Source organism: Nicotiana tabacum, chromosome 11 (genome assembly GCF_000715075.1).
Source record: "Nicotiana tabacum cultivar K326 chromosome 11, ASM71507v2, whole genome shotgun sequence".
In the NCBI taxonomy this organism is placed as follows: domain Eukaryota; kingdom Viridiplantae; phylum Streptophyta; class Magnoliopsida; order Solanales; family Solanaceae; genus Nicotiana; species Nicotiana tabacum.
Window position 1 is genome coordinate 112,883,225 of NC_134090.1, and position 15,088 is coordinate 112,898,312.

Below are 15,088 nucleotides of genomic sequence, written 5' to 3' on the forward strand. Positions count from 1 at the left end.
CCTAATCCCCTAGATCAAAAGAGAGTTGTTATTGAACTCGTGGACTTTTTCGGGAATCTGGACCCTCTTTACGGACGGTGCCTCGAAGGCAAAGGGGTCCGGACATGGCATTGTGTTGAAGCCACCAATAGATAATGTCGTTAGATAATCCATTAGGACTATAAAATTGACTAACAACGAGGACGCGTATGATTCCATAATTGTAGGTCTCGAATTGGCCAAAAGCTTAGGGGTAGAGGTGATCGAAGATAAGTGTAACTCCCTCCTTGCGGTGAACCAAGTTAATGGGACATTCGAAGTCAGAGAGGAGCGGATGCAAAGATACATGGACAAAATGTAGGTAACGTTACATCGGTTCAAGTAATGGACTCTACAACATGTACCTCGGGATCAAAATAGTAAGGTCGATGCTCTTGCTAACTTGGGAACGTCGGTCGATGATGATGAGATCAACTCGGGGGGGGGGGGGGGGGGTCATATAACTCATGAGATCGGTGGTGGAATAAGGTCACACCGAGATAAACTCAACAAGCCTAACTTGGGACTGGAGAAACAAGTATATAGAGTATTTGAAGACCGAAAAACTACCCTCGGATCCTAAGGAATCAAGGGCTCTACGTACGAAGGCGGCCCCTCAGCCTGTCCGAAGATGGAACCTTGTTCAGGACATCATTCGATGGCCCACTTGCAATATGTCTAGGACCAGGAGATACCGAGTATGCTATGAGGGAAGTCCACGATGGTACCTGCGGAAATCATTCAGGAGCCGAATCATTAGTTCAAAAAATAATTAGAGCTGGATACTACTAGATCGACATAGAAAAGGACGCAAAGGAGTTTGTACGGAAAATTCGACGAATGTCGAAGGCATGCTCTGGTGATTCATCTACCCCGAGAGCTGCTGCATTCGGTCTTGTCACCCTGGCCGTTCATGAAATGAGGGATGGATATCGTTGGCCCCCTTCTATGGGCACCCGATATATTTTTATGACTGACTATTTTTCTAAATGGGTGGAAGCCCACACGTTTGAGAAAGTCAGGGAGAAGGAATACATTGATTTCATCTGGGACCACATAACATGTCGGTTCGAAATGCCAGCCGAGATCGTGTGCCACAATAAGAAGTAGTTCGACGGCAGCAAAGTAAGCACATTTTTGGAAGATCATAAGATCAAAAGGATCCTATCGAAACCCTATCACCCTAGTGGAAACAGGCAATCAGAGTTCACGAACAAAATCATACTCCAAAACCTCAAAAGGAGGTTGACCGATGCCAAAGGAAAATGGAAGGAAATCTTGCCCGAAGTCCTATGGGCATATCGTACAACCTCAAAATCTAGTACCGGGGCCACCCTATTCTCGTTGGTTTAAGGCGTTGAAGCTCTAATACCAATCAAAGTAGGAGAACTAAGTCTTAGGTTCCAATATGCGATCGAAGAGTCAAACGACGAGGCCATAAATATGAGCTTGGAACTGTTAGACGAAAGGCACGAGGCCGCTCCAAATCCGGTTGGCCGCCCAAAAGCAACATATCTAAAGGTATTACAATCGGAGAGCCAACCTTTGATACTCCAATATCGGGTACTTGGTACTAAGAAAGGTGACATTGAGTACCCAAAATCCAAACAAAGGAAAGCTGGGACCAAATTGGGAAGGTCCATATCGAATTATCAAGATCACCGGCAAAGGATCATAAAAACTTGAAGCGATGAAAGACGAACAACTACCAAACAACTGGAACGTAACTCACTTAAAACAATACTATTGCTGAGGTATGACCCCATTCATTTCTTTTCTTTACATATTGAACTAACATTTGCAGGTAATATTCAAGAAATGATGCAACTTTTAGGCTTGAAAGCACGCGTTGCACTCCTTTTATCTTGAACTAGTTTTATTCCAAATGGGTTTTCCGGCAAGGTTTTTAAGGAGGCAACATCGGATCGTGCTAACTATGTTTTGAAAAGTAAAAATTTGAGATTTGAGAGTCGAATTAGATCTACATTTAAAAATCAATCACATATTTTGACTCATAGGATTATGGGTAGTCAAGATCTACCCTTCGACAGGCAAGTCCGAGATTAACTTTTGTTGACTTTAGGAAAATGTATGAAAATCTTATTTTTATTAATTGACACAGGTTTCTATGCACTGCGTGTTTTTGCTTGGGTTGTTTACTTGAGTTTATGTTCCATGATAGATATTATGTTTAGGATTGTAATTCCTTAATTGGCCAAATTGGGCATCTTTGAGATTGTTGCTAATGTGAGTTAGTTGAATTCATGCTCATATGTTGAACACCCATCTACATTTCCTTTATTGGTTTGTCCTTATGCACTGCTTTGGCAAATTGTGAGTTTATGTATTGATGACACTTGTTGGTATGTTGTATTGTTATGATTATGGCATATGTGTACTTGTTGGGTGCATTATTCGGGTGTTTGCAGGAGGTTTCATCGTGCTATTATTATTATTATTATTGATATTGCACATGCGGCGAGATAAGACGGGTTATATCGAGTTTTCGCATGTGGCGAGATAAGGTTGGATGATTATTAAAATGTGTGTGGCGAGACAAGGCGGACATTTATTTTACTGTTATGCACGCGGTGAGATAAAGGTGGCTATATGGGGATAATACGTGATGGCCTAGGGGAGTTTACAGATGATGTTTGTGTGGTGGTAAAAAAGGATATTCTTGTGTATGCTTACGACTTCTTTGTGTGTGTCATGCATTTACACATAATTTGCTGTGTGATTTCTAATATGTCAAACTATATCTCTGCCATTACTTGATGTTTCGGTTGTCAAGATGGATTCACCTACGTGGAGTTATCCGTAATTTATTTGATTCTTGAAAGGTTTGCTTGAACGAGTTATTAGAAAATTGATACAGAATCTGATTATATAAGTGTGACTTATATTGTGGCACGATATCTTTGTCCTGCAAGTGTGACTTATATTGTGGCACGAGATCTTTGTCGTGCAAGTGTAACTAATATTGTGGCACGAGGTCTTTACCGTGCGAGGATGATTGGTAATGTGGAAACGAGGTGCCATATGCGTGCGATTTATTTGATGACTCATTGTTGATACTTACTGGGTACCGACTATGGCGTACTTATATTATGTTTCTGCACATTTTTTTGTGCAGATCCAGGTACCTCAGAGCGTGTCGGTCATTAGTGAGCTGATTTTGAGTTGCGGGGGAGACTTCAAGGTATACATGTGTCACCTCCTATTATTTCCTTTCTACAATTTATAGTACTTCAAACAATTCTATATTTTGAGACTCATTATGCACCTCTTATAGAGCTTATGGCTCAGTATTATAGGGTTTGGGATTGTGATTGTTGTATTATCATATTGGCTATGTTTTGGGCCACTTTCTCAGTTTGAAAATTAAGTTGTTATATTCTTTTTGGTATTGTTATGTGATAATCTTACCTAGTCTTAGGGATTAAGTGCCATCACGATCCTTAAGGTGGGATTTTGGGTCGTGACATCTAAGCTGACAAATGAATTGGTTAAGTTTGTTTTCCTCATCCTCCTTTTGAAGACTAGTCTTAGCAATGTGCAATGATTGATACACATAAACCTAACCTCATCCTATATTTTTTAAGTTTATTGAAGTATGAGGTTATGTCTAGAGACCCCCGATGAGTCGAAGCCAACTCATGTTTAAGTTCAAAGACCTTAATTTTGCTAATTGTACCATATCTCTTATTGTGTTCTCAACTTAAGGAATATAGAGATTCTTTAATTAGTCAATCTTGGTGCCATTTTTACTGAATCCGAATTCCCTAAGGAGGCCTGGTCAATCAGATGATTTTGTCTGAAAGAAAGTAGTCAACCAGCTTCTTCACTCAAGCATCACTCAAATGAAAGAATAAGCAAGAGGAGGGAGTTGTCCATAGGATGGTCAACGAAGTATATCGATCCTACCCGGCGTCTTCTCTTTTTAGTGGGTAATGAGCTCTATAGTCCAGGTGCACTTCTTCATAGAATTTCCACTATCTCTTGGCGTATCACCAGTATTTCCTTGTGATTCATCAATTGTATCTCTGAGGCCTATCACCTTCACTCTCTGCTATATCAGGTGATAAAGAGTTGTTCAACCAGGATATGATCATATTCTACATCGATCCCATTGTTTAAGCTTGGGAGAGACCTCTACAAGTCTAGGGCAACTCCCATCGATGAAAGATATTTTGTTTCTAGTAGATAATGATACTATCATATTGCAATTCCAACCCCCAAACCTAATCCCAGACAAGTGACACACCGAGAACATCAAAAGAAAGCGAGAACAAAGGACTAAATGGTTTGGGGGGGGGTAACTATAGAAGATGAGGGGACAACAGAATTACCCATACCGATCAAGCAAAAATAGCCAAATAGAATAATATCATAGTATGAATCATATGACAACTAAGAACATCCACGCATGCAGTAATCGAGAAGAACTTACCAAGTCCCTCGCAGCTGAAGGAAAACAACAGCTTCAGACTCATTAAATCAGAATTCCAAATGAAAAGTTCCCAAATCGAGATGTGTAGAAACCCTCAATCGCAACCAAAAAAAAAGAAGAAGAGAATACTCCAAGAAAATTGAAGCAAAGATTAAAGACAACCAACAAGGTACAAAATTCTCCAAAGCCCTAAGTATTCAGCCCGAAATTGAACAACTCGTTGGAAACCACGAACTTTCGACAAAATCCAGCAAATTGTCAACTGGAAAAGATGCGGCTAGCACCACACAAAAGAAATTGATTAGAATTAGCGGATCTCCCGCTTTGATACCATGTTATAACTCAAATTGAACCTCAATCTCAAAGAGCATTAACTAGGGTTCTAATGAACAAAGAGAAAGCTGAAATGTTGTTTCTGTATTTTGAAAGAAAAAATCTCATTACTTCATATTCTAGAAGTTGTTACAAGTCGTTTAATATAATGGGCCTAATAAATAATTTAATCTATTACATAAGAGGGCTTTTGAAGTCATAACAGTAAAAGAAAAGATTTTTATTTCTTATCGAAGAAGCACAGATACATTCATTATCTGTCATTTCTGTTGACTACCCAACAAGTTTCTTGTGTCCATTACGCTTGAGGCTTTATGCATGTGCTTTTGCCAAAAACCATGCGGATTTCCTGTGTATTTTTGTTTATTCTATACAGCATTTTTTTTGGTTTCCTAAAAGAACGAAGCCGCATATGTCCAACCACATTCTGTTTGTGTATAAATAAAGCTCTTTTTGTTTGTTTTGTTTCTTTTTCTTCGACAGATTTTGAACCATTTATCGACTTTATAACGACTTCTCTTTTCCAATGAGAAAACGTCACTTCTCACTCCTTCAAATACAACTTTGCAAATGATAATGTAAAGCAATATTCAAACATATTATTTCCTTTTTACCCCCCCCCCCTCCCCCCCTCTTGTTACATAATCCTTCTTCAATGCAGGCTCAGAGGCTCTAACTCATATGACAGACAATTCATGTACACCAGGCTTTAAGACTTATCTTAAAAGTACCACTTCTTGTTACAGTATCTGATTGACATTGTGATATTACTTGTGCATTTCTGCTAAGTTTCTAATTTATAGAGATGGCCGTTGCCGCATGTAATATTATCCAAATTTCTTTCGGAATGAAGAATTTCGTGATAAAGATTGTTTTATCTCCTTAGCGGTTGTTTGGTTGGAAACAAGTTATCACAGGATTAGTTATTCCATCCTCCCATAGAGATTAAAAAACACTACAATCTCGAGATAACTGACTCCATAATTAGTTATACATTAATTTTATGTCAATCAAACATGAAATAAACTCATCCCGAATTTAATCCCGAGATTAATTATCCATTATCCCTTATACCAAATGCGCCCTCAATAGTTTACCTAGCGCAACACCGGATTAGTAGGACCAATAAGTTTCTGATACCAAATACCTTTAAAAAACAATATTGTGAGAAGATATGCTCTGGCTATGACTGAGACGAAATGCTTGCGTCAGAGGCTGTACAACCTTTCAAAATTGAGTAGGTAAAAGATAATGATATTACTCTATTTTACTCATCCCATAAGTCAGAAGATATGTGTTCATGTTTAAGCCATCCCACATCTCCATCACTTAAACATAATTCCCAATTTTAAAACATCCAGTATACCTCACCACATCCCACCTCCACCCACCCCCAACCCCTTTCCCTACAAATAAAGAGATGCACATGAAAAATCCATGAAGATACCAAGAAGACAGATAAACCAAAACAATCCACTTACCAAAAATATAAAAACATTCAGACGCAACCAAACCAATGTCAAACTACCCTTTATAATTACATAGCCTTGTACACACAAAACAAAAGCAGATGCAGATGTATTCTTGGATTCTCATGAAGTTTCAATCAAGTATGCTATTCATAGCAATCCTTTCATTTGGATTATTTAGAGTTAAAGCTCAGGTCCCTCCATCTGAAGATGAAGATGTAGTTAGCAGTTTCCAGCCAAGCCTTGCTGTGGTTATTGGTGTCCTCTCAATCATGTTTTCACTAACTTTTCTTCTTCTCCTCTATGCCAAGTTCTGTCATATGGCATCTTCTTCTGTTCGTAACAGCACCAATATTATGCATATTCAAGATGGACTTGTTCGATCAGTACTGTCATGTTCCTCAGGTATCGATAAAACTGTGGTGGAATCACTTCCTTTTTTCAGATTCTCTTTTATCAGAGGGTCCAAACAAGGGCTTGAATGTGTTGTTTGCTTATCAAAATTTGAAGATATTGAAATCCTTAGATTGCTGCCAAAGTGCAAACATGCTTTTCATATTGACTGTATTGATAAGTGGCTGGAAAAACATTCAACCTGTCCACTTTGCAGGCATAAGGTCAGTGCTCAAGACCTGTCATTACTTACTTATTCGGACAGTTTGAGATTCTTGTGGAACCAACCTGAGCTAAGAGAGGAATCAAATTTGGAACTATATATTCAAAGAGGGGAAAATGGATCCTCAAGATTTAGTATTGGAAGCAGCTTTAAGAAGGAAGAAGAATTGCCAATACAAGAAAACAATATTGATAATCAACAAACAGATTATCAAAATCAGAAAGCACTACACAGGTTCAATCATAGGATTATAGTCTCAGATGTTGTCTTCAAGAATCGATGGAGTACTGTGACTTCTTCCGACCTTATATTCTTGAATTCAGAAATGCTCAATAGCATGGCAAGCAACAGATTCTCATCAATGGACAGAATCAGTGAGCAATCCACGGCGAAAAGAGTGATAGAAGAAGATCAAAGAGTGAATATCAAGGATGAAATGGAAAGGAAAAGATTGTTTGAGAGCAAAATCCAGCAAAATGATTTATCTCAATTTCCAGAAGCCTCAGAATCAAGAACCAATTCATCAAAATCACTAAGTCAAAATGAGAAAAAATGCATGTCAGAAATTATAGTGCATCCAAGATTCATAGATTTCAACAACAAGAACATTGGTAATAGAAAGCTTTTGGTTCCACAAAACAATGTGAATGAGGAAAGGAGGAGGAAGCTTTGGCTTCCAATTGCAAGGAGAACAGTCAAGTGGTTTGCTAATAGGGAAAGAAGGCCCGAAAACAGAAGACAAACACTAAATGTATAGACTTTTCATAAGTAAGACAATCTTTTTTTCTTCTTTTCTTCAAGCCATGGAAACAACCTCTCGAAACAGTCTCTTGCAGAAATGTAGGGTAAGGCTGCGTACGATAGACCCTTGTGGTCCGGCCCTTCCCCGAACCCCGCGCATAGCGGAAGCTTAATGCACCGAGCTGCCCTTTTTTAAGCAAGATTTTCAGTGATAAGCAAGTTGAGAGATTATATATTGTAAAAATGAAAGGCTGTACTGATTCAATTTCCAAAGAAAAATCAAGCATTTAGTAATTTTAATTGCATAAACGGCTGTTAGGATGATGGGAACGATTGAGAGTCCTCTAGTCCGGTCCATTCCTTGTACCTTAGTATTCAAATATTGTTCTTATCTAGTTAATAAATCTTTTCACGATTCTTGGTCGTTCTTTTTAGTGGGGGAATAGTAGTACATGGGTTTAGAGGGAATCATTCCTCTATTGATGTAAAAAGAAAAGCTAGAATCTTTGGGTTAGCTCTTCAATTTGCTACCCAGACCCAAACTTTACCCCCTTGACTCGTCCCAAACCCGGCCCAGTTCTGCCCTTACCCGACCCAATCCCCTCACTCAACCCAAACGACCACGTTTTAAGTTAAATTAGATCTGAGCCGTCGAGGTTCCATGATCCGACGGTCGCGTAGGGGGGTGGGGTGGGTATATAACCGTCCTAATCTCACTACCCACCCAAACCCTGTCTTTTATCTCTTTCATCTCCCTTTCAGAGAACCCCTACGAAACCCTAACCCGCCGCCCCTTTTCTACACCACTTAGAAGCCTGGCGGCGCAGCCCTAACCATCTCCGTTCACCACCAAAACAACACCCCATGACCCACTCACTACCCTCTTTCTAAATCTCGGACCAGTTTCTCTCGAACATGCCCCGAGCTCGTCGAATCTTAAGTTGAAAGTGAGACCTAACTATGTCAAACTCCAGAATCGGCAGATTTGGTGTTGATTAAGACCAAAACGGACTTTGGTCATGTGTTTTCATCTGAGAACACGTGATTGAAGCCCTTTTCGGTCAAAATCGAGGGTTTGAGGAAGAGCTGTAAGGCTTGACCAGTCCGTTAGGTATCTTTACATTTTTGTTGGCTCTTCTCTTGTATTTTTCTGTTTTAAAGCCATCCTGCTTCATCTCATTTTTGTGTTTGTGTTTTTGCTTCTTCATAGCATGTTTGTTGTTATTCATGCATGACCAATTTGTTAGTCAACATAATTATCTGGTTGTTTGTTTAGAATTAGGTGAATCATTCTCTTTTTCTCTTTTAGGTTTTGGGCTTTGGTATAAAAGTTCTCGTGTTTCTTTCTCTTGGTTAATTTTAGGTCAGATTTTTTTTAGAATGTTGAGTCTTTGACTGATTTCAATTGATACCTAAAAAATTAACTCCAAAAGGAACTGAATTGTGTTTATTTGGACCCATTAACTTGGGTCAATTGGACCCAGGATCTATTAGGTTAGAAGGGTAATAACAGGGTCATATGGGGGGTAATTTGGGTAGTCTGCTTAGGGAAATCTTTGTCTAACTAACTAGGAAGCTTCCTAGAAGCTGGGGTGGGGACTTAATAGGAAAATTTGATAGTTGAAGAGGGATATCTAAGCTATATTAAAAATTAAAAGAGGGGCAGAATGCAAAAATTAAAGTCGTAGGGGTTGCCCTAATGCCTTGCCTATAAAGGCATCCTTTCTTGGCATTTAGGGTAGAGATTGGAGAGGAAAAATTTCAGAAAATCAAAACGGCTGAAAGAGAAAGTTCAAAAAAATTCATTGTTCCATTGGCTTTCTGATTTGATTCTTGAAGTGGTTTTTCCTTTTTCTGAAGTTATCTCTGGTTTACATGGTATTAAAGATGGTTTAATTTGGGTTTGAAAAGTTGGTTTCAAACTGAGCATGTGTTTGAGACCCTATTTCAATTCAATTTTGATTTTGGGGTCTGCTGTGCATCAACACTGATTTTGCTGAGTTCTTTTGACATTATTCCATTGCTGGAGTTCAAGCTATTTTTGCTACTGACCATTCACTGATCCTCTCTGCTTTCTTTTCATTCCCAGGTACATTTTCCTGAACTCTACCCAATGTAAGGTCAAATTCGAAGACTGAAATGAAAACAAAGTTGAAATAATGATAATAGTCTCGTTTGTAATATTTTTACATAGCTGATTGTCTCAGATACTAGATTTATCATGTATGCTAGTTGGATTCTATCCTGAACAGATGAAATCTTTGAGTAGTACTTAGTTTGGGACTGATGAAATGTCGTGAAAGAGACTTATTTACATTAATATGTCTCAAATGTGTTTTAATTTTGGTCAAAATCAGTAGATGTGCTTGGTAATATATGCATGTTTGAATTGTTGTTAACAAGGGTACAAGGGAGCAAGTTTAATGTTTGATATGTTGTTAGAAGTTTCTGTGGGGTGTGGGAGCATAATGTTTTTGTTGGAAGGAAGGTTGATCAAATCTGCTTGTGGCCTTTGTTGCTTTTGATTCTGCGTATAATGTATTTTGGGAATGACCTTTAGATCTTGCAAGAGTTTATGTTTGGGTCTCTCTTTTGGCAAATGGCAAGTTATTGGTATGCTTATGCAAAACATGCTCTGTTAGCATTTTATTTCAAGTCCTTTGAAGATTTAAAAGTTGGAGTTGCCTTCTATTTAGTTGCTAATACTATTTTTTTGCTTTATTGCTTTCAAAATCAATTCTTTTGTCAAAATTTCGTGTAAATGTCCATAAGATCAGTGATTAAGCCCAAACTCGTTTGTGTGTCATGTTATACCACTACAGGGATTCGATCCTGAGTCCGCGTTTCCCAGTTGCAACACGTTTTTTGAATTGGGCCTTGTATTGAGGCTTGGCTTAAATTGTTTTAAAATCAATGGTTTGCTAGCATGTGACATTTCAGTAAGATATTGGGCTCAGATGTCAAAAGGGAATGTGCATTAGTTCACTTATTCCATTTTCTTAAGTCGAACTTTAACACAAAAACCTCTTTCGAATTCCTTGAGGCTTTTTCTTTAATTAACTTTGACTCTCTTAAAAGTAGATTGGAGGTCTGCCATATTAGACAATAAAAATAGTTTATGGCCCTCCAAAGCTTAGTTTGAATTCCCTTATTTTAAAAATTTGGGGTGTACCGTATTAAGCCAAATGTACAATTTATGGCTCTCAAAGTTTAGTTTTGAATCTCCTTTAAATTGTATTGAGATGCGTCGTGCCAAATAAAACCTCAAAAATGCATGGCCCTCGCTTAATTAATGCTTGAACCCTTAGAAATCGAGGTGTTCCATTAGTGAATTTTCCATGGCCCTCGTAAACTTGAAAGTGCGTAGTTGCTTTAGGCGCAATACTTAAAATTACCTTCTTAAACTTGGGTGCGCATTTATGTGACCCAAATCCAAATCTCAACAATGTTAGATAAAATATGTTGAGGACCGCGGGTGCATTTATGTGACGTGGTTCAAGATGTATTTTAATTGACATTGCAATCTTCCTTAAAAATGATTAAATAAAGCGGTTATAAAGTTAAAATTGAACCATAGGCTAAAACATGTATTAAAATCAAGTATATAGGCCAAATATAACAGTTGAGCGACCGTGCTAGAACCACGAAATTTGGGAATGCCTAACACCTTCTCCCGGGTTAACAGAATTCCTTACCCGGATTTATGTGTTCGCAGACTGTAATACAGAGTCAATCTTTCCTCGATTTGGGATTTGAAACCGGTGATATGGGACACCATAAATCATCCCAAGTGGCGACTCTGAATTTTAAATTAAATAATCCCGTTTCGATTGTCACTTAAAATTGGAAAAAACTCCCTTATACACCCCTCCTCTCGGGGGTGTAGGTGAAAAGGGAGGTGTGACAAGCACGTAGTCATCATATCCCATATCTACCCTTCCCATCCCCTTAGTGGTCATTTAAAGCTAGTGTTTGGTCTGCGTTCTCTATTGCGTGCTATTACCCATCCCTTCTTAATGGTCTTGGAGGGATATAGGACCTCTACCTATAAGTGGTTCTAGACAGACCCTAAGGTTTTAAAGGTGACGATACTAAGGCGACAGACAAGAACAATTAGGAATCTTAGCAAATAAGAACAAAAGAGAGCAATTAGAGGCTCAAAGTTTCCTCCTCAAACAAGGCACATGAACAACACGACTCAAACACAAATAAGTACCTTTTGTTTAAACAGTATCCTAAGGCATGATATCTAAGTGAACATACAGAAACCAGGCAATTTATTTTATAAACTTGGAGGTAATGACCCTATCAGTGGCCTACTGATTTTAAAGCTTGTTTGAACAACATTAAGTCACAGAAACAGTTTCAGAATCACAAGTTTTGAAAACGCCCTATAGGCTTGCCTATACGCGGAACATTGATGACTACATTTTATATAGTGAAACAAGGCAGGTTTTGAATCGGACTCTTTAATCCCTATAGGCATGCTGTCTAATAATAGATTAAGGCAGTTTTAAAGAATTCATTTTAAGGAAATGCATACTTAGAAGTGAACTAAAATGCGGATTGGGTTGATTTATTTAAACTAGTTTAGATCTATAGATAGAATTCTGGTGTTGTCCCTATAGATATGATATCTAATTGTTTAACACTGATTTTAGAAGCTTGCAGGCATGAACACATGTAAACACTTGTTATAACAAAATTTGGATTGCATTATATCCTATAGGCATGGCATCTACTTGTGAAGTTGATTTTAAGACTTGTAAACACGATTTCTATTATGGCATCAATTAAGACCAATAGGCATGATTTCTAACATGACAAGATACAAAAGTCCTATAGGCATGATTTTTACTTATAAAGGCAAACACAACAAAATGTAAAGTCCTATAGGCATGGTTTCTACTTATAAAGGCAAACACATCAAATTGTAAAGTCCTATAGGCATGGTTTCTACCCTTATTACCCCACAAACATGTAGCTACCCACCCTTTTCACTAATTACCCCAATATTCGTTTACAAGTTATTACAGACCATATGAATGAATTACATAAGTAAATAAGAAAATAAGAAGTTGTTCTATAGGGAGCCTATAGATAGGCCCAGATTTCCAAAGCCTCCAATAGCCTCAAGTGCCTCAATTCCATAGACAATGTCATAGTCTAGGTGCATCAAAGTTCCCTAAGGATCTCAAGGATCCCGGACAGTGCTTACACCTAGACTTGGTAACTAACACTGAATAAGTGCAGTGTGGAAGGGCCAGTCTCAGTATGACAGAGTTCAGACATTGTCTCAGTGTAAGATATAACCGATCAGACATAGTCACTGTACCAGCAATTCTTAAGGGGGTTCAGTATAGGATCCACATGATTCAATCCCATAACAATACAAGTTAGGAGTGTAGACTACTTAGAGGGGGAGGGGGGTAACATGCTCATACTGATTCTAAGGAAGGGGAGTTCATAACATGCTAATCATGCAAGCATATTAACTGTAGGTTTCACAGCAAAACCATAAGTAAAAGCAAACTAGAAACAGGATGAATTGAAGCAATAAAAGAACAATATTGTTGTTGGAACTTAAATTAAAACTAGATCATACCAGTAGAGAAGACAATAAAAAAAGTGAAGGAGTAGGAGAACACAATAGTTAGCCTTGGCTTACAGCCGGCTAACTCAGAATAGTAGCAAGTAGCACAAAAGAGAGAGAGAGCAAAAAGTTTAAGTGTGTGAGAGAGAGCTTTTGAACCAAAGTGTTCGTGCGTTTGTGCTAATAAGAGAGTGTGTATCTATAGTTTGAAAGCAGGTAGCAAATAAGGTAAAAATCAAAGTTCATCAGTAACTATGGGGACTTAGAATCAATCAGTCACAAAATCAAGGTTAGTACTCCCTTTAATTGAGGAGTCAACTTCAAACGGTAATAAACATGTGGCAAATAAGGAAGGAAATCGTATAAGGCTGAGCATAACAAATAAGGAAATATTTTCTGCATAGTACAAGTACACAACATGTAATAGAGGCTAGGTTCAACATATTTCCATCAAGGAAAAGGCTTAAGAAATCAATTAATAGCATAATTGACTATAGAATAAGGTCAGAAAATATTTTACAAGGTTAAAAATCAGTATAGATATCATGTGAAATCAGTGAAAGATCAATCACAAAGACTCAAGGATTCAAAAGTAGAAAATAGCACTGATTTAGCACAACTTTATAAAGACAAGCACATAGTAAGCAAAAACCAGAACTCTAAGAGGCCGAGTAGGAAAAAATCATATATAAATTAGGGGTTCATGAAGAGCATAATCTGAATTAGTAGAATAAGCATGATACAGGTAGGAGAAGTGAAGAATCAGAAACATTGGTGAAAAATAGGGTAAAATCATACAATAGCCAGGGATGACCATAATTAGGAACCTTAACAAGCATTCATAGGGTAAAATCACAAAATTACAGAAACATATAGATTAACTGAACACGTTATCAAAACAAAACACAGAAACCCAAGATTAGAACTAAGAAATTAGGGTTTTAAACATATGCAAGTTGAAGAGGTAGTAAAATCATAGAATCAGTCGAAATATGCAAGAGATATACGTTTAAACATAAAGAATCAGTTTAAACAAGGTTCTAGAAGAAGTTCTGAAAACCCTAATTTTAGAAGAAGGTGAAAACACTTTGAAATCGATGATTCTTGTAAAGAGTTACAAGGATAGTGTAAAACATCAAAGAAATAGACTCAAATCGTTTAAAAATCATACAGATCTAGGATATGTAAGCAAAAATTAGGGTTTCAGAAGAAACCCAAGTAGAGATGAAAGAACCTGTCTAAAATCTCAAGGATCGTAACAAGTACAACATGATTTTGCTCGAAATCATACTGAAGTAGCCAAGAACAGACCAGATGGCAAACCCTATATGCAATTCAGCATGGCCCAGGGCCCTTGAAGGCCTCAGAGAAGGCGAGCATGGCAATAGAGGAGCCATTGGAGGCTTAGGAGTTGAAGGGAGATCACCGGAGAAGATCGGAGAAGGGAGTCGGCAGTTGAAGGAGCTGAGGTTAGATTAAGGTGTTGAGACAGGAGAGGAGATGAGAGAATACAGAGGCGGCGGATTTGGGAAATGAGATAGGGTTAGGGGGTCGTTGGAATTAAAAATGGTAAGAATGGATGAGGGCCGTGGAATGGCCAGGATTTGACGGGTCTTGGGTTGGGTAGGCGGGTTTAGGGTTTGGATTGGGTGGGGTGTTTTTAATCTAAAATTGGGCTGGGGTTGGGTTTAAATTGGGCTACAATTGAAATGTAAATCTGGCTATATTTTAAATAGCCAATTTTCCCTATATAATTTATAATAAATGATAAATAATTTCTAAAAACAATCTCACATGCTAAAATGATTTAAAATAGATTTTCAACATTTTAAAAATATAGAAGGTCAATTTATGCAAGTAAATAT

At 37.9% G+C, this 15,088-nt stretch overlaps 1 protein-coding gene across 1 annotated transcript; it reads left to right on the plus strand.

Annotated features, from left to right (window-relative positions):
* The first annotated feature begins 6,197 nt into the window (after positions 1–6,197).
* Positions 6,198–8,020, plus strand: LOC107776385 (E3 ubiquitin-protein ligase ATL42-like). The gene has a single exon (XM_016596274.2). The coding sequence runs from the start codon at positions 6,375–6,377 to the stop codon at positions 7,644–7,646; it is 1,272 nt and encodes a 423-aa protein (XP_016451760.1). The 5' UTR covers positions 6,198–6,374; the 3' UTR covers positions 7,647–8,020.
* The last annotated feature ends 7,068 nt before the right edge of the window (positions 8,021–15,088 follow it).